General features: G+C 41.2%; 1 protein-coding gene across 1 annotated transcript in view; it reads right to left on the reverse strand.

Moving 5' to 3' along the window:
- Positions 1 to 1,632: 1,632 nt before the first annotated feature.
- The window catches only part of AKR1D1 (aldo-keto reductase family 1 member D1), a 36,990-nt gene continuing 15,975 nt past the window's right edge, over positions 1,633 to 22,647 (reverse strand). The window contains exons 2-9 of the mRNA XM_081147371.1: positions 20,811 to 20,978; positions 20,116 to 20,232; positions 15,091 to 15,168; positions 13,227 to 13,349; positions 8,581 to 8,690; positions 7,651 to 7,816; positions 5,040 to 5,122; positions 1,633 to 2,610 (exon numbers count right to left, since the gene is read on the reverse strand). Coding sequence (XP_081003497.1) covers positions 2,568 to 2,610; positions 5,040 to 5,122; positions 7,651 to 7,816; positions 8,581 to 8,690; positions 13,227 to 13,349; positions 15,091 to 15,168; positions 20,116 to 20,232; positions 20,811 to 20,978 — 888 coding nt within the window. The 3' untranslated portion in view covers positions 1,633 to 2,567. The remainder of the gene's footprint in view (positions 2,611 to 5,039; positions 5,123 to 7,650; positions 7,817 to 8,580; positions 8,691 to 13,226; positions 13,350 to 15,090; positions 15,169 to 20,115; positions 20,233 to 20,810; positions 20,979 to 22,647) is intronic.

Here is a 22,647-nt window from a genome sequence, read left to right on the forward strand (position 1 = left end):
TACAGGCTAAAAATGGGTAACCCATCTGTAAGTCCATTACGTCCAACTCAATACTTTAAAATAGAATGCGCCTTGTCACAATCCCATGAAATATTCAAAACGTTGATGGATGTTATCTGAGTTCAGCGTGGTTAAAAGTAGAATATAAAAGCCAGGGGAAAAAGCTCTAACGCTAGAAACGAAAATAAGACAGCAACTCTTGTAAATAACTGTTAACCAGGGAAGAAGCAAAACCAAAGCTGCGAATGTTTAGAAAATCGCAAAACTGGTTAATAAAATCTTAACTAAAACAGTGCTCAGAAGAAAATTTATTATAATCAGTGTTTCTATTCTTAAGAAAGGAACTGAAATCAAACAAAAATCAATGAAATAGGCATTCAACCTAAGAAGTTAGAAGTCTGTTGAAAAACTAAGAAAAATAGACAAGAAGTCAGTAAAAGAAAACAAGATATTGATGAATTAGGAAATAGAAAAGCAGCAGAACTAATCAATGATTCCCCCCCCACTTTGGGAAATTTGCTGTGAGATCTAGAAAGAAGCAAAAAGGACTTGATTAACCACTAATTAGTTAGCAGGCAAAACAACAAATAGGCATACAAAATAAAAATGAAAAGGGAGAAATAGCCACAGGTTTAGGAAAACTAGAGGGATCAAAAGAGTCCCAGCCTGTAGGAAAGCTTAGGGATTTTTGTTTTGTTTACTGATATGTCTCAACTGCCTGGGATAGAGCCTAGCAGAGTAGCACACACAAAAATCTGTTGACTAAATGAACAGATATATATACATTTGCTAAACTATATGACACTGATAAATTTCAAGAAGAAAAATTTGAGAAATCGATCCTAGATGAGATAGAAAGTGTACAGTTCTCCCTATTGACAGAGATGAAATTCTCAGGTAAATTGCACCAACACCTTAAGGAACAAATCATTTAAATTTAATTTGTACTAGAATGGAGAGAGTGAAAGAAAATCTTGTTCTCTCTTTTTAATAAAGGAACAAGCGCAATTTGATAATAGAAAATAATTAAAGTGTGTACATGAAGAAAACTACAGAATAGTCGTATAGAAATATCAATATGAACATGTTCAATATGGCATTATCAAGTAGCAGCAGTTAAAATATATGAGCAGCCCGGCTGGTGTGGCTCAGAGGTGGAGCATTGACCTAGGATCCAGGAGATCGAGGTCCGATTCCCAGTCAGGGCACAAGCTCAGGTTTTGGGCTTGATCCCCAGTGGGGGGCCTGCAGGAGGCAGCTGATGGATATTTTGCCCCCACTTTGATGTTTTTACTTCTCTCTCTCCCTCTCCTTTTCTCTCTTTCTCTAAAAATGAATTAAAAAAAATAGTTTGACAGGTGTGGTCCCTCTTCCACCCCAGTCCCCTCAAAATACTTGGAAGGGATTTGACAGAGATCAGGTCTCAGGTTTCTGTTCTTCCGTTTTCATTTCTGTCTTTCTTTTTCTTCCCTCTTCCCAGTGCTAAATGTGCAATAGGAACTTGATCAAAGATTTTTCAGCTGAATGGCACTCAGATGACCAGCCCCCCATCCCCACAACAGAATGGAGATCGATGTGGTAGAGCAAATCATCATCGTTTATTAATTTTTGTGAAAAATTTTTTTTCCAGGGGACACCATTATAGGTATTAATATTGAAGTTAGTGGCAATAATGAAAAGATCGAAATTTTTTTAAAGCAATAATTTCTCAGAAGTGTGTATTTTCAGGTCATTGAAGATTATATGTAAGCAATTGGTTTGGACAAAACATAATTGTTAAAGACCTCTCTTGCCCTGTGAAAGCGACCTAATGTGAATGAATAAAATATATTGCTTTAGGTGAGTTGAAAATAGGAATATTTCTATTGCAGAATTATAATAATCTTCCTATTCACTTAAAAAAAAGTACGTATAGTAAAATTAGCAGTGATCTTTGGAACTTGCAGTGTTGAAGTGTACATAATTATCCCAATAACACTTTCAAAGTCTTAAGTATAATAATTTTATAAAGCTTCTTTTTCCAATATATTTCGGAGAGCCTCCTTTTCAAATGCCTTCTTTTCAAATAGCTACCTTTGGACCATGTTACAATTCAAGGTTTTACTTGTGCATGTTGGCAGCCTCAAGCTGTCACAGTGGTGGCTGTATTGCGCAGGGAGCGATGAGTGACAGACAGTAAGTGTGGCTCACTAGTCATGTTGCAGCTCAGGCCTTTGAAACCTGTAAGAGAGAACTAGCAGCCACCCATCCCTAACGCTGCGTAAAGACCGATCAGACTCACATTGCGTGGAAACAGACCACCACCAAATCATTATGGCTTTGCCCACCACTTAATTGGTTCCAGCTATTATTTCAATAGATTGAAACATTTTTTTCTTCAACACGGCTAAGTCAAAGTGTCTTGTATTATCCAGCAGTTAAGCCTGTCACCATCTGGGGGAAGCACCCAGCCAAAGGTCCAGCACACACAGGAGGGACATGTCAGCGCAGGAGGGACACACAGGAGGGACATGTCAGCGCAGGAGGGACACACAGGAGGGACATGTCAGCGCAGGAGCTCTCTGGCGTCAGTACTCCTCATTGAATGGGTACTCGGGGTGATCTCTCCACCTGCCAAGACAAGTCCCCAAGGGGAACATCTCAGTGCAGAGTCGCACAGCTGTGAGTTCCTGGCATCCTTGGACAGTTCCACTGGCCGCTCCCTCTCTCTCCTAATCGTTCCTTCTGTTCCTTACCCGCCCTCCTGCCGGTTTTCATCAAGCCAGCGCCTTTACTGGAGCCCTGGAGGGCACCTGGGCTTGAGTGTGTGTGTCTGGGGGGCTGGGGAGGGGGCCGGCTGCCTCTATACCAACACTTTGCTCAGAACAAAAACACAGGGGTGAGTGAAGCGGCCCCCTTCCAACTCCTTCCTCCCTCCGCTGTCCTGCCGCAGGGGGCCTCCCACGCCCGTGCCCCACACAGGCACCTCTCCTCTCCACAGCTCTGTCACCAGTCAGGCCACCCTCCCCTCTGCCTAGCTGCTCCTTGCCTTTCGCACTAGGCCTCCTGAGAGTTGATAGTTGGAGGCCTAGAAGGTGGTGACCAGCAAAGGAGGTTTCTGCTGTAATGGTGACAATGATGATGATGGCCCTATCTGTTAAATGCAATGGGGAAACGGTCTTTAAAAGGACTGGGGTGTGTGTGTGTGTGTGTGTGTGTGTGTGTGATGGGCACATCTAAGACTCAGTTCTCTACAAATACTATAGACTAAGTTCTTGACAAGTCCTATACGCTTTAAATTAAAATGTAAATTAAATTAAAAAAAAAAAAAAAGACTGTGAAATTCAGTCAAGGATTAAGTGGATGGAAAACAAAAAAGAATCTGCCCTGGCCAGTGTGGCTCAGTGGTTAGAGTGTTGGCCTGAGCACCCAGGGGTCTCGGGTTTGATTCCAGGTCAAGGGCACTTACGTACTGCTGTTTATTTCTCTCTCTCCCCCTCCCTCCCACTCTCTCTGAAAAGCAATGGAAAAAATATCCTCTGGTGAAGATTAACAAGCAAACAAACAAACAAACGAACTAACAAAAACCGCCCAAGAATCATGGCCCAGCGTGCCTAAATAATACATCATTTTGACCCACGGGACCTAATTTTTGTTTCTCCTTGCTGATTTTTCTATTCCTGGTACAATGAGTTATTTTCTCAGTATTTCTAGAATTAGGTATTAAATATGTCAAATGTCAAACCAAATAATGTTACCAACTAACTGTAAAAAAAAATCGGCACATTGGTGGATTGACTATATCGTACTATCCCTTCTTCATTTGATGATGTTTAGTCAATAGAAATCATTTATCTTCAAGACCCATTAACCAAGTGATGTGTTTCTTAGTTCCAAGTTTGTGTTTACTCTTTAATTCCTGAGGCTACGTCGATAATTATCCTCCTGGAAAATTCACATTAGGAATTTGTTTCATTCATTCAGAAATGGATTCGGAAATTTGATATTAACACAATCAGAGCAGTTTCTGACTCTAGAACTAAAGGGGGGCCCAAAGTGCCCAAACTATACGAACCGTTTTAATGAGCTTCGGTCAATGCTCTTAAAGAGAGGGTTGACAACAGGGGACAGTCAGGTGATCTGAAGAACTGGGAATATTGATAAAGCGATTAAGAAGAAAAAATTGTGTGTGTGTGTATACACAACGTATGTGTGTGTGTTTTCTTTTTATTTTAAAGGACCTGTAGTATTTAGGGAATAAAGGGCTGCCTCACTAATTAGCTGAATCTGACCACATTTAAGGAATGTAAGGAATTTTGCTTGTGGGTGGATGGAGCTGGAATGGTGCAGCTAGAAACTTCAAATCCTATAGACAAGTGTTCGTCTAAAACTAGTTTCTTTAGGTGAAGGGATTAGCCAGCGAACATATATGCAGAGCCACGGACTCAGACAACAGTGTGGTGATGGCCAGAGGGGTGGGTGGGGTGGGGGCTGTGTGCAGTGGGTAAAGGGGGGAGGAAGTGGGGGGACATCTGTAATAGTGTCAACAATAAATTGAATAAAATAAATAAAATGGAACAAAATAAAATAAAACTAGTTTCTTGGCTCCCAACTTGGTGCTCTTTCTACTACACTCTTACGTCTCTATCCCAGGAATTGATTTTTGTTGATAATTTTGCTCTAATTTGTGCATCATTTTGATTTTTTAGGAAGAAATCCATATGTGTTGGAATAATTGTGCCCCTATTGTATTAATTTGTATTGTATTGTGTGTACACTCTGACTAAATTCTCCTCAAGGTCTTTAGCCTGCTATGCCTTAACCAGTCACGGGATGGCATATAAATGCCAGAAATCTTCTTTTAAATAAAAATGTAGATTTGCAGGGAGTTCCTAGAATGAATGTGGTTTCCCCAGACCTATTTAATACTCAGAATAGGCTGCCCAGTGGCCTTTAGCCTTGTGCTTCTGTGGACATAGGTCCGGGTTCACAAGAGCTCTCTGACCTTGACAATCCAACGCCCCTGGGTAGGGCCTGACTCATGATCCCCCAGAACTCACATGAGCAGCTCCACGAGGCGGGCATTTTTATTTAAGGCTTCAATGCTCTTCATTTCTTCTTCAGTGAGAGAAAAGTCAAAGATCTGAAATAACAGAAATAAAAGACATTTATGATGATAGAAAATGGGTCAAGCTTGGGGTCTGGGAGAGAAGCCAGCAGTTGGAAACCTTCAAAGATTTAAGAACATCTCTGCAAATGTCTAAGAGGAGTTGGACAAGGCCTGGGGGGTCCCCCTAACCCAAGTGGAGCAGGAATTCTCGCCTGTGCCTTGTCTTAAGACAATTCTGCTGGGGACATTCCAAATTCTGAGAAACAACGTTATGTTCAGGACATCCGAAATTCCAAGAATGAAGAATTCCTGTTATTTCTGGAGAAGATGCTGAACTTTTGATTCTGTGCTGGAGCCTTTCCTACACTTAAAAAATATCCCCTTGTCTGTAAATTTGCCTCTGTACTTTCAAAAAACTTTTACTTTGCTTTGGTTTTTCCTCTTAATCACTTCTCTCATCATTTTTAATGTCTCTTTTCATACCTTTTAATTCTTACTATATTTTCATTGTTTTATTTTTTTCTTAGCTTGTGCATTTTATACTCTGGTTTTATAATTGTCCTTTATTAACATTTTTATACTTTATTTTAGCTTATTTATATTTTTAACACTTGGTCAATCTGTTTATAATTTATTTTCTCTTATTTTATTTTTTATCTTTCTATCCCTTACATTTTATTTTAGCATATTTAACCATTTGCGATCTTTAATTACATAAGTCATTCATAAGTGTATGTCTTTCGTAAAGCAAGGAGTCACTACAGAAGTGCATGGATACACTTGGAATAAATAGTGAAAGTGGTTACCCACCATGCAGTCCTGTTTTTCTTCCCGGATATTCTTTCCAAACATTCAACACACAGTAAGAGTAACATGAAATAATTGTATTACATCTTTATTATTCTGCAGCTTCCTTTCATTCACAGAATACGTCTTGGTGATCTTTTGTGTTAAAATACATAGACTGACTATCTATTATTAACCTCAGCATCCATAGTATAAATGTAACAACAATTTACTTAATTATTCCACAACAGATTGCTCCCCAGTACTTTTTTATTTTCAGGGAACCCTTTCTTTGATTACTTAGGATCCAAGTAATGGAGCTTATGAGATTGTATAATAAATAAAAAAACAGAACAAAACAAGAAAAGTCATGTTTGTCATGTTCATCACATGACCTCGACTCCAGCCCAGGAATAGGGAAGACTCTCTTCCTAGGGGTTAATGCAGCCGGTGATTTAAGCTGAAGCCAATGCTTATTTACTATTCTGAAAAAAAGAGAGCTTTAAGAATTATGCTAAATCTACTCTGGGACAACAAAGCTGGGATGACAGCACATTTGTTTACAACATGATTTGCTGAGTGTTTTGAGCCTACTGTTGACACCTACTGCTCAGAAGAAAAAACGCCTCTTTCAAAACATTTCTGCTCATTGACCAAGGCACCTGGTCACTCAAGAGCTCTGATGGAGACATACAACGAGCTTCATGCTTTTACGCCTGCTGACACCATACCCATCCTGCAGCTTATGGATCCGGGAGTAATTCTGACTTTCGGGTCTTCTTATTTAAGAAATGTACTTCATAAGGCTATGGCTGCCTTAGATAGGGATTCCTCTGATCTGGCAAAGTAAATTGAAAATCTGCTGGAAAGGCCTCACCATCCCAGATGCCTTTAAGAACATTCGCTATTAATGGGCAGAGGTCAAAATATCAACATTAACAGGCGTTTGGAAGAAGCTGATTCGAACCCTCATGGATAACTTTCAGGGATTCAAGGCTCCGGTGGAGGAAATAATCACAAATGTGGTGGAAACAGCAAGAGAACCGGAATCAAACGTGGACCCTGAAGATGTGACTGAATTGCTGTAACCTCATGATAAAACTTCAATGAATGAGGAGTTGTTGTTTTTCATGGATGAGGAAAGAAAGTGGTTTCTTGAGATGAAACCTCCTTCTGGTAAAGATGCTGTCAATATTGTTGGATTAACTCCAATTTTGAAAGAAGTTTGGTGGGTAAATGGTATCAAACAGCATCACATGTAACAGAGAAATTGTTTATGAAAGGTAGAGTCAATCAACATGGCAAACAGCATTGTTGTCTTATTTTAAGAAATCGCCACAACCACCCCAACCTTCAGCAACTACCAGCAGCCCATCAACAGTGAGGCAAGGCCCTCCACGAGCAAAAAGATTACGACTCGCTGAAGGCTATTGCACACTTGATAGACTACGGTGTAGTGAGAACATAAATTTTATATGCACTGAGGAAGCAAAATATTTGTGTGACTTGCTTTATTGCAATACATGTATGGTCTGGAACAGCATCCCAATATTACAGAAGTATTCCTGTAACGGACAAGCAGCCAGGCAATCCCCAAAGTACTAGGAACTGTCTCAAATTCAGCTAAAATTAAATCCAGATATGGGCAGAGTGGGTCAGGGAGCTGATATAAAATAAAACATGAAGGCATTACAAGTTTCTTATGAATCTAAATAGAAATTCTCTAAATAAAAAAATAACCGTACTTTTTACATTTTCAGAAGCCGTTCTCTTACCTGAAAGTTTTCTTTGATCCTTTCAGGGTTAAAGCTTTTAGGAATGACAACCAACCCGCGCTGGATGTTGAAACGCAAAGCAACTTGAGCTGCCGACTTCTTGTACTTTTTCCCCAATGAGTTTAGAAGCTCATCCTTTAACAAAGGTGGGAGAGATACATTCACCCTTAAAAAAAAGAAAAACATGCACTGTCTTTAGCTTGATCAGTGAGAACCAATGGTGAATCAGCCCTCCTCTGTCTCCCCATTCACCTGGTAACCTACCAGGACATTCCAGGTCACCTGTAACCCATTTCTCTGACTGCAGAGTCTTCAATTAAGAGCTGCTCTTAGTGTGGGAAGACCAAGAGAGGCAAATTTATAGAGCTGCCTTTTTCAGAAAGTAAATAATGTGTGTGTATACACACACACACACACACACACACACACACACACACACACACACACATATATATTTGGTGTGTGTTACAGAGAGAACTGGGTTGAAAGTAGGCATATGTGAGAAGGTAGAAAGACTGAAGTGCAATAAACAGAGGTACAACTCTTGGAATCATCTTAGAGTAGAAAAATGTCTGCTATGGTCTGTGGACCACATCACAGTAGAACTGTCACCATTGAATATAGAGATAAAAAAATTCCCAAATTTCAGAATATGGCCATAAACACTCTGTCAAATAATACCCAAAGTAACATTTATGTAGCATTTCTGTGTCTTAGGCACTGGTAAGTAATTTCATACACATTCTATAACCAATGCTCACGACATCTAAGTGAGGAAGGTGTGATTAGCTCTATTTGGATATATGGAGAATGACCTGAGGGGGTTAAGTAACTTTTTAAAGATCCCATAGCTGAATAGGGTCATTTCAATAAAATGATTCACACTAGCCTTATACTCTACTTCCTGAAGGGGCTTCCAGCATTACTTACCAGGTTGGATTCCTAGAGGTCCCCAAAGGGCTGTACGCCACAATGACAATGTCGTGTTTTTGGCAAAACTTCAGGAGTTTTGTCTGGATGAAATATGGATGGCACTCCACCTGTGTGGTTGCATTGGAGGGCAGAGCACAAAATTAAGGCCTCGTAGAGGAATGCAATTGTAAAAAGTTATTTAAAAATTCTTAAATAAAATTTATTTAAAAGTATTTTGGATAATGAGCTGAATCCTAAATATTTTTCCTAACAAGGATACTTATATTGGTTATATATTGGTGAGATTAATTACAACAAAGTTAGTGAGGGCACCATCTGTGGGTTAATTCTAAAATAATTGGGAAACAAATTCAGCTTTGTGTATCTATCGTAGTTTAAAACTTGAAGTGAAGAGACTCAATTACTTATAGTAAACATTCTAGAAAATACAATTTCCATAACAAACTTACAGTGTCAATGTTCAGATTTTAGTCGTAGGAAGTCAAAGCGACATTTTACAGAAGCCCTCTGTCTAGCTATCAAACATCTAAGAGTATTTTCATGGGAGGGAGAGCATGTATACAACTAAATTTAAAGATGAATTTTGTCTTCTTGGACGAGAGTTCTTTACACCACCAAATGTAAGCCTACTTTCCTTTTCAGTATCTTAATGACAAGAGTCTTGCCCTGAAAATATTAGTGTCAACAAAATTGTTTGAAAGTTTCTTCTTAAACACTGGTAGTTTTGACCTACACTTTTCTTTTCTTTCTTTTCTTATATTGAATTTACTGGGATGACACTGTTTAATAAAATTATACAGGTTTCAGGTATACAATTCCACAGTACATCATCTGCCTATTGAATTGTGTGTTTATAGCCCCTAGTAAAGTTTTTTTCTTTTTAATTAAGGTCAACAAAGGTTTAATTAAAATATTTTAAGTATTTAATTGTTATTTTCACCATCTGGGATACTGAATATTTAACAAGTTGTATTTCTAGAAGGCACAAGGAAATGCTGTGGGAAAGTGAACTGGCTTCTTTTAGCGGTGGGTCTTCTTTCCTTTTTCCATTTTTCTATACCTTTAAAAAAATACCAGTTTCCCCTATTCTCTTCCCACTCCATCACAACCTTGCTCCCTTTCTTCCACTTGTGGGTGTCTCCCCCCACTTTGGAGCATTTCTTAAACAATTCTAAAGAGCAGCACGAGACTAAAACGAGTTAGGAACCATAGTGCACACAGCGTTTCTTTCCTCTCCCCTCTCCCACTCCCAACATCACTCTCCACTTTCAGTCCCTTCATCGTTGTCAGTCTTGGTTATTACTGGTAGACTAATCTTTCCAAAACACATGATTTATTACATCACTCCCCTGCTTAGAGACGAAGTATAAATTTCTTAATTGAATGTCAGGCCAGGGAATGATGCTCTGGGAGGCTGGGACTGGAAGCTCTGTTTAAGGTAGAGAGTGGTGAAGGTTTCTAATGTCATAGGTCCTTGATGCCATCACGGTTCTGGAACTTTTTTTTTTTAATTTATCTTTATTGTTGAGAGTATTACAGGTCTCTCATTCCCCCCCCCCCCCCCAATAGACCCTGGAAAAACCATGACTTTTTTTTCTCTTGAAAAGAATCTTCACTATCAAAAAGAATAAGGCAAAATAGAGTTCAGAGACCTTAGAAGCAGAATTATCTCTACATAGAGTACTTTTAATTTTGGATGCCAGTGACTCTTACAGATTTTGTGCTTATGAATGAATTTGTTCAGTTGGGATCAAGAGAAGCCTGGCTACGTGGAGAATTAATCACACATGTAACAGCTTGGATATGAGTATCTTTACTCTATTAACATGGCTGTTGTTTTTAGACAATTAAGTAATCCATGCTTATTATATAAAATCTAGAAAGCACAAAACCTTTAAAGAGAAATCCAGAAATAAACCTAACATTTTGGTGTATTTCTTTGTCATTTCTTTTCTTTTCTTTTTTTAAAATCTTTATTGTTGAAAGTATTACAGGTGTCCCATTTTTCCCCCCCAATTGACCCCCTCCACTTCGTTCCAACCCCTTCCCAGGCCTTCACCTCTTTATTGACTGTGTCCATGGGCTATGCATATATGCATATAACTTCTTTGGTTAATCTCTTCCCACCCTCCACCCCCCTTCCCTCTTTCCTCTGAAATAGGATCATCTGTTGCGTGCATCAATGTCTCTGGATTTATTTAGTTTGTCAGATTCTTTTGTTCATTAGCTTCTTCTTAAAGAAGACCCTTCAGCTTTTCCTGTAGTGCTGGTCTGGTGGTGATGAACTCCTTTAGCTTTTTCTTATCTGTGAAGCTCTTTATCTGACCTTCAATTCTAAATGATAGCTTTGCTGGGTAGAGCAATCTTGGTTGTAGTTCCATGTTTTTCATCACTTTGAATATTTCTTGCCACTCCCTTCTAGCCTGCAAGGTTTCTGTTGAGACATCAGCTGACATTCGTATGGGGGCTCCCTTGTAGGTATCTAATTGCTTTTCTCTTGCTGCTTTTAAGATTCTCTCTTTGTCTTTAACCTTTGGCATTTTAATGATGATGTGTCTTGGTGTGGGCCTCTTTGGGTTCCTCTTGTTGGGACTTGTAAGTCTATTTCTTTCCCCAGGTAGGGGAAGTTTTCTGTAATTATTTTTTCAAATAGGTTTTCAATTTCTCGCTCTCTTTCCTCTCCTCTGGCACCCCAATAATACAAATGTTGGGCCTCTTGAAGTTGTCCCAGAGGCTCCTTATACTATCTTCATATTTCTGGATTCTTTTTCTTTTTGCTCTTCTGTTTGGGTGTTTTTTGTTTCCTCATGTTCCAAATTGCTGATTTGATTCTCAGCATCCTCTACTCTACTGTTGATTCTCTGTAAATTATTCTTCATTTCAGTTCATGTAGCCTTCATTTCAAATTGGTACTTTATTATGTTATCAATTTTCTCAGTTATTTCCCTAATAGTCTGCTTAAACATCCTTGTAAGCAAAATTCTGAACTCTGTATCTGTTAGCTTGCTTGGATCTATTTCATTTAGTTCCTCTTCTAGAGATTTCTTCTGTTCTTTCCTTTGTGACATGTTTCTTTGCCTCCACATTCTGGCTGCTTCCAGGTTTTTGTTTCTATGTATTAGGTAGAGCTGCTATGTGTCCTGGAATTTGTAGAGTGGCTTTGTGTAGTACGTGTCCTGTAGGGCCCAATGGCTCAGCCTCCCCAGTCACCTGAGCTGGGCCTTCTAGGTGCTCCCCTGTGTGGGCTGTGTGCTCTGACCTGTTGTAGTTGAGCCTTGGTTGCTGTTGGCGTCACTGGGAGGAATTGACCCCCAGGCCAATCGGCTGTGAGGACCAGCTGCAGCTACAGCCAGAGAGCTGCTGTGCTGGAGACACCCCTATGGAGCAGGATTTACTTCAGTGGGGCTTTGGTGTTCACCAAGTGTGCCCCTTGAGTGTGTCCCTCGTGGATGTGGTAGGGTTGTAATCCAGCGTGGTTGAGTCTGAGCACCAGGTGCACTGTCTCTGGGGCCTCCCTGGAGGTGCAGAGTCAGCCTGTGCCAGTGCCTTGCCCAGGGCCACCCAGCATGAGCTACACAGCAAACCGTAGTTGGCTGCTGCTTGTGCTGGGCTTGGAGGTGCCCAGGAGAGGCCCAGCTATGATCCAATGCAGCTGCCGCTAGTGCCAGGCCTGGGGCCCCTTATCAAGCCGTATGGGGCAGCTGCTGCTTGTTTGAGAGATTTTAGGAAAGTCCTAAGCATGAGGCTCGAGAGGCCACTTGCACAGAAAAGCCCCTGGGAATGGCCTGGATGAGCTGCAGGTGGGGAGGGCGGGGCCTCCGGGAATCACGGGGCGGGGCCAAAGGTGCGAGTCACGTGCTGGCGACTCAAACATGGCGCCCGCCTGCCGGCTGTGTGCGGGGAGGACTCGCCACAGGAGCCACGGCCTCCGCCAGCCCTTCTGCCTGGGAGGAAGCCGCCCCTCTGCCTCTCGCCCCGACTCCAGGCAGATTAGTTCCCCCCCGAGTGTCCCGGGTCCTTTCCGGCTGCTCCCGGCGCTGGGCTCAGAGGGAGCGTCCGAGTGAGTCCGCGCCGGGCCCTTTAGAGGAGCTGCTGGGGCTCCCGCAGCCTCCGGGACCCTCAGCGACAGTCCCCGCTGGTTTCACAGCCCGGAGTTGTGGGGACTTCTCTTCCCGGCCCTGGAGCCCTGGGCTGGGGGCCTGCTGTGGGCTGGGACCCCTCCCTCCTCCGGGAAACCCCCACCGCTGAGATTCCCTCCCGGGTTTCAACCGCAGCACCAGGGGTGGGCCCGGGGCTGCGTCTCCGAGATTCAGCCCCGATCCGCCTGCGTCTCCCCCTTCCTACCGGTCTCGGTGCTTCCCCAGCTCCCTGGCTGTGGGGCTTCTGTGCAGCCCGATCTCAGGAGGCTCTGAGGGATGGTGGTTCTGGGTTTTAGTTGTGACTCCGATGTGGCTGCGGGAGGCTGGAGCCTCTCCCTTCCGAGCAGGAGCTGCCTGCGCGTACTCGCCCCCTTCCCTGCCGGGGCTGGTCGGAGCCGCTGTGGGCGGCCGTGGGATACAGTCTTGCCGACTCCCAGCCCAGGGCTCTTTCGGTTAAGTACCGATCGGAATCCCTTGTCTCCCCCCGCCCCCGTCAATCTGTACCTGGTTGCTGACAGGCTTATACTTGAGTCCTGGTTTGTTCAGTATTAGCTCCAGCTGCCTGCGGTTAAAATTGGAGACGCCAAGAGATTTCACCAAGCCAGCATCTTTGCAAGCTTCCAAAGCCTGCAGGGTAAACACCAATGAGTCAAGAAAGAGGCCTCAAAACAAGCAAGGATGACTGTTTATCGGATTAATATAAGTTCTTTAAAAAGGGAAGTCCCTGGGCCTGTCAGTGGGTGTTCTGTGAAAGAAAAGAGTGGGAGTGACAAGCAGGAATTGTGTGATTGAGTTTGAGGAGTGTCGTATACCATATCTTTCCTTTGTAATGTCCATAATGATCTTATTTCTTGGAATTTGTTGAGGCTTTCTTTATGGTGTGGTAGCTAATCAATTTTCAGAAGAGTCTGATATGTGTAAAAACGTATATTTTCCTGTTTTGGGATGCAAATCTCTCTCCTCTGTCTCTGTTTCTCAGTCTCTCTTATACATATATGTAGGTGTGTACACACACATTATATACAAAATTAGGCCTCACTTTTCCTGGCTTCTCAGTAGTTTAAGGAACATGTCAGAAATCTCCCACTATAATCAATGTCTTCATGTATTCTATTTTAAAATATGTTTTTATATAATTTTTGCTTTACATATTTTGAAGATATTTTATTGGGTACATTTGTGTTTCAAATTGTATATCTTCTTGGTAAGTTTCCATCTTCATTTATGCTTCATGTATTTTTGGAGTCCTGTTATTAGGTGCATAGATGTTTAGGATTGATTTTATTATAAAACAAACTTCTTTATCCCTGCTAATACCTTTGCTCTGAAATCTTTGTTGATATTAAGATAGCCACTCGAGCTTTCTTTTGATTACTGTTGGCCTAGTATATGATTTCCTATCCTCTTGATATTTTTTTAACCTTTGACTTTAAACATGTTTGTATGTTTTTATTTAAAATGGGTTTCTCATATATAATATATAGTGGGGTTTTGCTTCTTGCCCATTCCGAAAGCCTCTGCCTTTTAATTGAATTGTTTTAACTATCTATATACACTGTGTTTATTGATATCACTGAATTTATTTATTTATTTATTTATTTATTTATTTATTTATTTTTAAAAATATGTCTTTATTGATTTCAGAGAGGAAGGGAGAGGAAGAGAGAGAGAAACATCAATGATGAGAGTTATTGATCGGCTGCCTCCTGCAAGCCCCTGACTGGGGATCGAGCCCGCAACCTGGGCATGTGCCCTGACCGGGAATCGAGCCTCGATCTCCTGGATCCTAGGTCGATACCCAACTGCTGTGCTTGTTTTTAAAAAATGTTTTCTTGTTTCACATTGCTAATATCTTTTCTTATCTCCTTTAATATATTCATTGGCTAATTTAAAATTTCTTGATCCTCTGTTCTGTTTATGTTGGGACTTGTACTTGAGATATGTTGTTTCCCTGTGAAATCAATACCTTGTCATTTTGAGCTATGAGCATTTTTTCTCCTGGGGATACTGGCTACCCTGTCGGGCAGACCCTTAGAGGGAAACACCAGACTCCAAATCTAGTCATCTCCAGTGAGGTCAGGAGTGAGTATTTGGTTTCTCAGGTAGAGAGCCCCAGGCACCCGAAAACCAGTAGTGGCCTCCTCACCCCTCAAAACAACTCCATCCTTCAGATCTTCAGCTGTTACCTCGAGGGGGACATTCATAAGAAAGAGGTACCATGCTCATTAGGGTATATCCCCAGCCTTTGGAGTTTAGAATGGGAGAGTAAAAGCTGCATCTCTTCATAAGTCAAAGAGCAATAATCAGATCACAATATTAAAAATGTAGTCTTTTAAAATAAAAGAATAAAAGGCCCACTTGATCTTACCTCCCAAGTGGCACACAGATTTGTCTTGTGATATAACCATTTGCCATTCTCATCTCTAGGATAGATTTCATCTCCAGGCTGGAAAAAAAAACCAAAACGAACATATGCAATTAATTTTATTTACATCTGGGAATTGAAATTATGGAATTTGGATTGCCATTATGTCAATATACCCTAGCCCTGGGAAAGCAATTTAAACTTGATTATTGAAATGTTTATATAATTATATAATAAATTATATAATTTATAATTTCTCACCTTTGTGGGACTGTCCAGAAATTCTTTCATTTTTCCAAAATATGTGACACATTGATCTCATCCTATGCTGGCATGTATGTTCCCTTGATTTATTGACAGGTTACTATTGTTGTTATTATTATTAAGCCATGAACTTCCCTCCTAATGACAGAATTACTCATCAAGAAAGACTAAAGGTTGAGAGTTAGGACTTTGAGACTCAGTGTTTGACAGCCTAGCCTTGCTTGCCAAAGTTGAGGCCGGCACAGCATATTACTTCTCAGGTCTGGTTGACTTGCTCACTGGTCTTTTCCTTTGGCTTTTGGGCCCTCCAGGAGTTCAGCATTTCTTTTTCCTACTTCACACATTACCTAGTGTCAAATTTCCTTCTCTGGTTTTTGGGTGATCCTTTCCCAACTAAGGCTAACTGTGGTATGGGACGTTGTCTTTCAGATTTCTCCTTCTTGGCTCTATCTAAAAATGGGACCCATTTCTTATGGGCTTGAAAACGGAATAGAGAGAAATGAAAGGTGGTTCCTAGGCTCCTTGCAGTATGGCAGTAATAATGTCCTGAGGTTGGGTTAGCAATCAAGAGTTTTGTTTTGGATATTTTGAGTTTGAAATGACCAATCTTCAAATGGGTTTTTGAGGAGGCAATTGAACAAAGAAATCTCAGAAAGAGGCTCAGAAAGAGGTCCTGACTGCAGATGAAACTTGGAGGTCCTCAGCATATAAAATAGTATTCAATCCATGCACCTATATGAGATCACCTATAGAGACAGTATGGCTCAGTAAGACAAGAATATTGAGAATAGAGGCACTGGGCATCAGAACATTTGGAGGCTGGCAGGGGAGAAGCTGCCAAAAATCCTGAGAGGGTGAAATCACAGAAGCCACAAGAAGAACATTTCTACAGGAGATAGCTGCCAACTGTGTTGAGAGAGATCAAGTAATATGAGGATTATGTATCTACTGGATATGGTTGGCAGCACGGAAGTCTTTATAGACCTTGATAATAGAAATTTTTATTGAAAATCAAGCAACTGGACAAAATTCATTATATTAAAATTTTTTTTTTCTTCCGCCATCTCACCTGAACAAAACTTTCCCCTGGTGATAACACTTTCTCCAGCAAAGACAATTTTGGCTCAGTTTCCTCCTGTCTCACTGAGAGCAGGAAAAAGGCTCTTTATTCCACAATGCCACGTAATCATTCATGTTAATGACCCTTTCTGTCTCCGATTTCCAAGCTCTTTGTCTCAACACTGGCGGCCCACGTTTCCACTCCAGTCTCCCTCCATATTTCTTGCCTTCTGCATTTCTCAGTTTTACTTCTGTTCTGGAATGGTTTCATGCCTCTCTCATGGACTGTGTTTAATATTTTTTACTTTCCCAGATTTTAATTAAGTCCTTTAATTAAGTCCCCTGAACCCATGCTAGATATTTCTATGATGTTCCTCTTAGGTTTCCACTGTGCCTACTTTACTAATCCCTCCTCCGAATAATCCCATGGTCTTTTCCCTCCACTCCTGCTCCTATGGTAAGGCATTATTAAAACAATAATTCAACCCTCTAAAAACCCATGCTATTGATTCTCATTTCTGTGCAGCAGTAGCTTCATTTATCTTTTAAAAATGTCATTCACCTTTTTAAAAAAATGGATAAGGCAGAAGGGGCTGTGTAGTATAGAACAAATATGGGATTGACATTAGGGGACCCAGGATCTGGTCCCAGTTCTGATGGATTTTATTTTTTCATTTATTTATTTATTTATTTATTTATAAATATATATGTGTATTTCTTTCTCTCTCTTTTTAAAAAATACATCTTTATTGATTTTAGAGAGAGGAAGGGAGAGGCAGAGAGAGAAACATCAATGATGAGAGGGTCATCGATCGGCTATCTCCTGCGAGCCCCCGACTGGGGATCGAGCCCGCAACCCGGGCATGTGCCCTGACCAGGAATCGAACCACGATCTCCTAGATCCTAGGTTGACACTCAACGGCTGAGCCATGCCCGGCCGGGCTCTGATGGATTTTAAACCCAAGTTAGCTACTTCATTGCCTGGGGCCTCTATATATTGGAATATATATTTCCACCAGGACATTTCATAACATTATCTTTTATTATCTGTGAAATGTCAGGCCTTGTGTCAGTAATTTCACATATATAATTTAATGACTCCTCACAACACTCAGCGAGTTAGATATTATTGTCTCCAATTTACCAATAATGAAATTGAAGTTCAGAAATATCAAAGTGACTATGCTAGTGAGTAATAAAGCTGGAAGTCAGTCCCTCTTCTGTGTGACTCCAAAGCCCATACTCCACTGCACCATGTTTAGGTGATGTGTAAAGAGATCAGGTAATAACTTGACCAAGTCAACTGGCTCACATATTACAGAGCTGGGATTCAAACTAGGCAGCAGGGCTCTGGAGCCCATGCTTTGTACCACCATGCTTGCTGAGTTACCTCCGATTAATGAGTACAACGGAATCTGTCCTTTTGCTTTCTACCATCCTTATGCCTTCTCTATGAGGTTGAATGTGTAGTCTCTCTTTCTCTGAATTCTTAAGTTGTATTGATAAGGTAGGCTTGGCATGTCAATGGGCATTTTGAAATCATATAAAAACAGATTTTTGAGAATGAAGCCAACCGGAACACAGGGATAGAGAAAGGGCCAGATGTAGGTACATAGTTTGAACTTCTAGATACAGTCGAACCTTGGAATTCTTAGTTCCTTTTTTGCTAAAGCCAATCTGAGTTGGATTTCTGCCATTTATAACAAGAGTCCTGACTGATATAAAGGTGTTAGGTATGGCAAGTAATGGACAAAAAATGTGGAATTGGCTAAGTCATTGCAGGATTGTGGACAGTGAGGATTCTCCAGCTGAGAATTGGCTATTCTTGCTATGCAATAGCATGGCATCTGGTTAAATTATTGCCTTGTTGTGTCTTAAGACTCTGACAATGGGCTTCCTAAGATTGGAGCTTTAGGGGACTTAGTAGAAAAATGTTGGGTGTTAGAGTTTGTTGGCCATTTTTTCAGTCTTCAGTCAAGACCTGAAGAAAGATAAATGCATTTATTGGTACTTGGCATGTAAGACGTGTGGTAAGAGCATATTTTGCTAAAGCAAGCACTTTCTGCTTCTAGATGCCTTCTCAAATGGCAGAAGTTCATCTCTGAGCCTTCTAGAGTAAGAAAAGTCAGTGTCAACCAAGACAGGAAGGTAAGAATCCTAGAGGAAAATAAAATTGAACTTTGGGAGGATCCTTGTCAGTATCCTCTGAAGGCAAGATCTCGGGCCATGAATGCCCTCCCCAACAAAGAGAACCATCCAATGAGATGCAGACTGGGTGCCAGGAACACATTATCTGTGCGTCCCTGTTTTGTATTATTTCAAGCCAAATGGGGACCATTAAGCTGAGGACTGAGCAGATGAGCAGAACAAGGGGGTCCTTTACTAAGATGCAGAAACCATAGGTGGAGGGTTAGATACAAGAAAGTGACCCTATAAGATTTCTAGTTTTGTGTTTGTTTTTTAAATATATCTTTATTGATTTCAGAGAGAGGAAAGGAGAGAGAGAGAGAGAGAGAGAGAGAGAGAGAGAGAGAGAGAGAGAGAGCAACATCAATGATGAGAAAGTCATCATTGATCAGCTGCCTCCTGCACGCCCCCTACTGGAGATTGAGCCAACAACCTGGGCATGTGTCCTGACCGGGAATCAAACTGTGACCTCCTGGGTCTTAGGTCAATGCTCAATCGCTGAGCCAAGCCTAGCTGGGCAAGATCTCTAGTTTTAATTATTCTTTCTGAATGTGACTTGACTGAATGTGAATTTACTGAAAGCCTAGCAGAATTTTAAGGAATATTGTCTTGTCTGTGAAATCCCAACCTGAGCAATAAGAGCCTTTGATTCCCAAGGCCATTGTGAAGCCTGCAAACCTGTACCTACATGAAGTAGATGCAAAAGGGGAATCTTTCCCGAAGTTCCTCTTGGGTGTAACCACAGAGGAGAGTCATCAAGGAGAGTGCTTCTGGAGAACAGAACAGGGGCAGCCAGGTTGGTTGCGTAAAGCAATTCTGGCCACTGCAATGGCCGAGTCCTTGCTCTTCCTGACCAGCAGGGTCTGATTTGCCTCCTGCACGTGTGACCAGTTTCATTTTCAGTCTCTCCTTCCCTCAGTGAAATTTTAATGTAGCTACTTTACTTCCGCAGTGCATATGGGATGTGTTGGTGGTGGTTAAATTGAGTCCATAGATTGGGGAAGTTCAAGGAGGAAGTGCATTTGAACTAGAAGAAAGGCTATCGCCCTGATCTTGTTGCTGACTCCAAAAAACCTGACCATTCTTTGAGTTATTTCTCTTTGGAGGGGGTGGAAGGTGAGTAAGTTTTCAGTATGTTATTTTGCATTACGTCTTGCAGGGACATTTTCATGACTATGTGAGTGAGAAGGGTGTGTCTCGATGCTGGACAGCGAAAATATGGACCTCCATTTGGGGACTATGTGATGGTTTGATGGAGAGAGTTTAAACTACAGTTGTAAAGATGTGATATCATAAAAAGTGCATTGGGTTATGAATCAAGAAACATGATAACCAAGCCTGAGTCTGTTACACATATTTCTGGGCATTTGTTAGGCTAGGTCAGTGCTGTCTGATCTACAGTTACAAAATGGTAACACTCTATGATGCTAAGTGATGAGCCAGCCTCGTTCGTGCACATAGCTGCTGGCTCGTGGTTGCCAAAGAGCGGAGGCCAAACCTTTAGGCGTCTGAACTCACCTTAAATGCCATGGGTATTTCAATGATGTAAAGATCGACGTAATCTAGCTGCAGGACCTCAAGTGTCTTCTCCAGGCATGGGCGGACCCTCTCTGGTTCATGATTTGTAGCCCATAGCTGAAAGAATATAAGGGGATGGTTAACTAACATCGACACTATTTTTAAAAAATAACAATGCAGCTCTTTATTCTTTACAAGGCCTTCATGCACATTTTATTCATTCATTTCATTGCACAAAAATATGTTTATGCTGAAGTTTTATCTGAGTATAGAATTAGCTGATATAACTCTTGACACCCAGAGTATAATTTTATCAGAATACAGTACCAGAATATGCATCCCTGTGTTCATTGCAGCATTATTTACAGTAGCCAAGATATGGAAGCAACCTAAGTGTCCATCAGTAGATGAGTGGATAAAGAAGTGGCCCATATATACAATGGAATATGACTCGGCCATTAAAAAAAAAGAAATCTTGCCATCTGCAACAGCATGGACGGACCTACAGGGTATTGTGCTGGATGACGTAAGTCAAACAGAGAAAGACAAATGCCATATGCTTTCACTTATGTGTGGAATCTAGAAAACAAAATAAGTGAACAAGCAGAAATAGAAACAGACTCATAGGTGCCGAGAACATTTTGATGGTTGCCGTCATTAACAGGAGGAGATGAAGGGTGAAGGGAAGCTCTCACCTTTCCACAGTAGAAAATATCCTCTCTCTTCACCTTTCCTTCCGCTATCTTCTCTCTGATGGCCTGCCCCACTTCGTGCTCGGTCTTGTAGATGTAGGCCCCGTCAATGTGCCGGTACCCCACATCGATGGCTATCTTCACTGATGTCAGACACATCCCCTTAGGGGTCTGAGGGAACAAAGGGATTGAGGTTTGGGAGAAAAGGAATGAGTCTTTCCTTTTAATCATTGTTAATCAGGACACCTTGCTGTACATTGTTTTAGAGTGAAAATGACAAATTCCCAATTCCATGCTGTTGCGATCGGAAGAGGGGAGCGTCCCACCCTCAGTGGGAGACTCCATCCATCCCAGGTCTGCCCTCAGCTTTGTGGCTTCGGAAATGTGACTTGATCGATTTTACCGGTGACAAGAGATTTCATGGTGTCCATGCTATGGGAGGGCACAAGTTCATTGACGAAGGCTCAGTTATAAATCAAAGGTTTGGGTGAATAAACTGAGATATATCCACAGAATGGGATACTATCCAGTAATTAAAAGAAATGAACTATTGATACAGCAGCATGGATGTATATCATGTAAAAAAGAATACTTTACGATTCCGTCTATATAAAATGCTAGAAAATGAAAACGAATCTATAGTGACAGACACAGGTCAGTGGTCGCCTGGGGTGGGGGTTGTGAATGTGGGATTCCAGGGGATCACAAAGGGACACAGGGAAACTTGGCGGCGATGGCTACATTCACCATCTTGATCGTGGCGATGGCTTCATGGGCGCACAAGTGCCAGATGCATCTGATTGTATACTTGAAATCTGTGTGGTTTTTTTGTACGTCAGTTGTACCTCAGTAAAGCTGGGGGGGAAGGTTGTTGAGGGGTGTGCTAGATTTTTCAAGATATATTTTTATCAAATTTGGCAGCCGAAGCTTTGTTCGTTTTATTACCCTGCATGAAGCCTAAGAATGAGAACATCCTCTCCCCTGAACATTGACAGGGGAAAAAAAACAACCTGACAAATTCTTAACACTTGAGGTATGAGTTACCCACTTTTCAGAATACACATAAATTACTGTTCCTTAGTTTTGATGACATTTGATTTATTTTTATTGGTAACGTTGGTCAATAACATTATATAAATTTCAGGTGAACAACATATTTCGGTATCTGTATACTCTGCTGCGTGCTCCCCACCAGAAGTCTAATTTCCTTTCGTTATGACACATTTGACCCCCTTTACCCATCCCGCCCTCCCCTCAGCCACCTTACCTTCTGGTAACCACCATTCTATAGTCTGTATCTAGGAGTTTGTTTTGTTAGTTCATTATTTTTTTTTTGTTGGTCTACATATGAGCTGTTTTGGCCCTTCTGTGTCTGACTTATTTTATTTAGCATGATACCCTCAAGATTCATCCATGTTGTCCCAAATGGCAATATTTCATCTTTTTTATGGCTGATTAATATTCCATTGTGTGTATCTACTACATCTTCTTGATCCATGTATCCTTTGATAGATACTTAGGTTGTTTCCATATCTTGACTACTGTAAATAATGCTGCAATGAACATAGGGGTACACACATCTTTTCAAATTAGTGTTTTTATATTCTTTGGATAAATACCCCAAAGAGGGATTGCTGTGTCCTATGGCAGCTCTATTCTTAATTTTTTGAAGAAACTCCATACTGCCTTCACAGTGGCTGCAGCAATTTACAATCCCTCCAACAGTGTATGAGGGTTCCCTTTTCTCCACACCCTCTTTAACACTTATTTCTTGCCTTTTTGAAAACAGCTACTCTAACAGGTGTGAGATGATATCTCATTGTGATTTTGATTTGCATTT

Source organism: Miniopterus schreibersii (genome assembly GCF_964146895.1).
Source record: "Miniopterus schreibersii genome assembly, chromosome: 9".
Classification (NCBI taxonomy): domain Eukaryota; kingdom Metazoa; phylum Chordata; class Mammalia; order Chiroptera; family Miniopteridae; genus Miniopterus; species Miniopterus schreibersii.